The sequence below is a fragment of the Bidens hawaiensis genome, unplaced genomic scaffold (assembly GCF_021521415.1).
Source record: "Bidens hawaiensis isolate Kalapana, Puna unplaced genomic scaffold, B.hawaiensis_p1.1 tig00006805_1, whole genome shotgun sequence".
Lineage (NCBI taxonomy): Eukaryota > Viridiplantae > Streptophyta > Magnoliopsida > Asterales > Asteraceae > Bidens > Bidens hawaiensis.
Window position 1 is genome coordinate 1,077,067 of NW_027491464.1, and position 2,126 is coordinate 1,079,192.

Below are 2,126 nucleotides of genomic sequence, written 5' to 3' on the forward strand. Positions count from 1 at the left end.
AATGTATGAAGTATGCTTCTTGATAGCATTTCAAGTAACTCAGGCCTATAGCGTTAAAATTAATGAACGGTTAACCTTCCATATAAAGATAACTCACTATGATATTTATAATTATTTTAAAATGTTAAAAAATAAGAAAGAAAAATCTAAACCCGTTTATACGAATCTCAAAATACTATAGTTTATATAAGGAAAATAATATTCTTAATTTATGATGAAACTTGTTCCTCACCAGCTCTATTTATACCAAGTATAGTCACCCCAGCAGCAAGTGAAAACACCACAAGTTGAAGCTTCTAAATATGGCCATAAAGATTCATCTCTTCCTTCTGGCTTTTTTTCTGCTTGTCAATACTTCTGTAAGCTTCATCTTTACTTGAATCACTTCCTTTTTAAAAAATAACACTTCACATTTTTTCTTGTTAGTATTATTAATGTTATTATTTTCTACTTTCAGATTACATCCAATGAGCAAGAGGTATGAAATCAGATCTCTCTGCAAATGTTTGTCATGATCTTCAAGTACATATATTTTTTGGTTATTATTCTAGATCTTGAAGAGAACAAAGAAACCAAGAATATACACAATATTTTAAACAAGTAGCTATGCTTGATTTACAAAATTATTAATATTATTATTATTTTTTAAAATAAACCTTGAGAAATGAGTGGTCACAATCAGATGGGTAAATGAAGCTAGACTTCATCAGCTTCAAACTCTTTCCAAATATGTCCTTATTTAATGGTAGCCAAAAGATATTTGTCTTCTTAATTATATCTTCAGATCCACCTTAGAGAAAATGGATATATCATATATGCAATAATTTAAACACTCTAAAACCAAAATCAAATCATTTTATTTAAGTTAAGGTAGGGCATTCTAGATATAATATATAATCTTGGATTTTGTTTAATGTATACAGGCTGCATATGTTGCCACCACCCCAGCCCCATCCAAAACCCCATCACCACCACCAACCGCCGTAAAGCCACCACCACCGCCGGTGGCCAAGCCACCCACCCCTACACCACCAACTCCTACACCTACACCTACACCACCGGTTACAAAACCACCCACCCCAACACCACCGGTGGCTAAACCACCAACCCCTACACCACCACCCACCGCCGCACCACCAACACCACCAAGAAACACTAAAGGTATAATATCTTTGTTTTTTTTTTAAATAACCCAAGTTTTTAATATGAATATATTATTATATTTCCATTTAACACGTGTGTTATTTATGTATTTTGTGTAGAATGTTACCCACTGTGTTTGGTTCGGTGCAAACTTCATTCAAGGCAGAATGTATGCTTGAGAGCTTGTGTGACATGTTGTGACCGGTGCAAATGTGTTCCACCAGGTCAGTCTGGCAACCGGGAGGTTTGCGGTACTTGCTACACCAATATGACAACTCACGGCGGCAGGCCCAAGTGTCCTTAGAATATTTACTATTAAGTAGGTGTTATTATTTTTAGTATTACTACTATGTTTAAGCTTGAGAAATAAAATGTGGGTTGGCCTGTGAAGAGGGAATTAGGAGGTTGTTGATCTTGTTTTGGTAAAATGGCAAGTGCTTATGTAATGGTTCAAATCTATGTAATGTTTCAAATCTTGATTGATATACTTTTGTGCATATTCCTCGGATACCATTTGCTACAACATAAAAATCAAATAGAAACGTCTAAACAGTTAAAAATAAAAGTACTCTGTTTTGTCATGATTCATAAAATGCCCAGAAGTTAAAGGCCAAAGAGGAAACTTTTAACTTAAGATTTCATAGTATGTTATTGATACCGAGGATCCACGACAAATATTCTCCCTCCAACCTAATATGTTAATAAAGATTTGCATCATAATTACTTTGAAATGGTTATATTCGTGTGTCCCTCTTTTAGTTATATAAATTTGTTTAATGGTCAAACATGAACTTAACTTTTATTAGCCTTAAGGTGATTTTTTCAATAAGTTATTTTTTAAAAGCCTTGAAATATTCTATATATATAACTACGATTTAGAAAATTAGTTATTATTATTGTGATTTTAAATTTAACTAGTAAGTTTCACCCGTGCTTCAAACGACTTAGGGTGTGTTGTGTACTAAAGGCACACGTGAGGCGCA

The 2,126-nt window shown here is 33.5% G+C and overlaps 1 protein-coding gene across 1 annotated transcript; it reads left to right on the plus strand.

The window, feature by feature from the left end:
* The first annotated feature begins 203 nt into the window (after positions 1 to 203).
* On the plus strand, positions 204 to 1,640 carry LOC143633572 (uncharacterized). The gene is made up of 4 exons (XM_077101847.1): positions 204 to 359; positions 458 to 478; positions 924 to 1,161; positions 1,263 to 1,640. Exons 1-4 carry the CDS (start codon positions 303 to 305, stop codon positions 1,445 to 1,447), a joined length of 501 nt encoding a protein of 166 aa, XP_076957962.1. The 5' UTR covers positions 204 to 302; the 3' UTR covers positions 1,448 to 1,640.
* The last annotated feature ends 486 nt before the right edge of the window (positions 1,641 to 2,126 follow it).

What these genes read in the sequence shown, in the direction of transcription:
- LOC143633572 (XM_077101847.1), top strand. Translation starts at nt 303, where the DNA reads ATGGCCATAAAGATTCATCTCTTCCTTCTGGCTTTTTTTCTGCTTGTC. An exon ending in TTCTGCTTGTCAATACTTCT is followed by an intron (nt 360 to 457) that starts GTAAGCTTCATC and finishes TTCTACTTTCAG; the next exon opens with ATTACATCCAATGAGCAAGA. An exon ending in ACCACCAAGAAACACTAAAG is followed by an intron (nt 1,162 to 1,262) that starts GTATAATATCTT and finishes TATTTTGTGTAG; the next exon opens with AATGTTACCCACTGTGTTTG.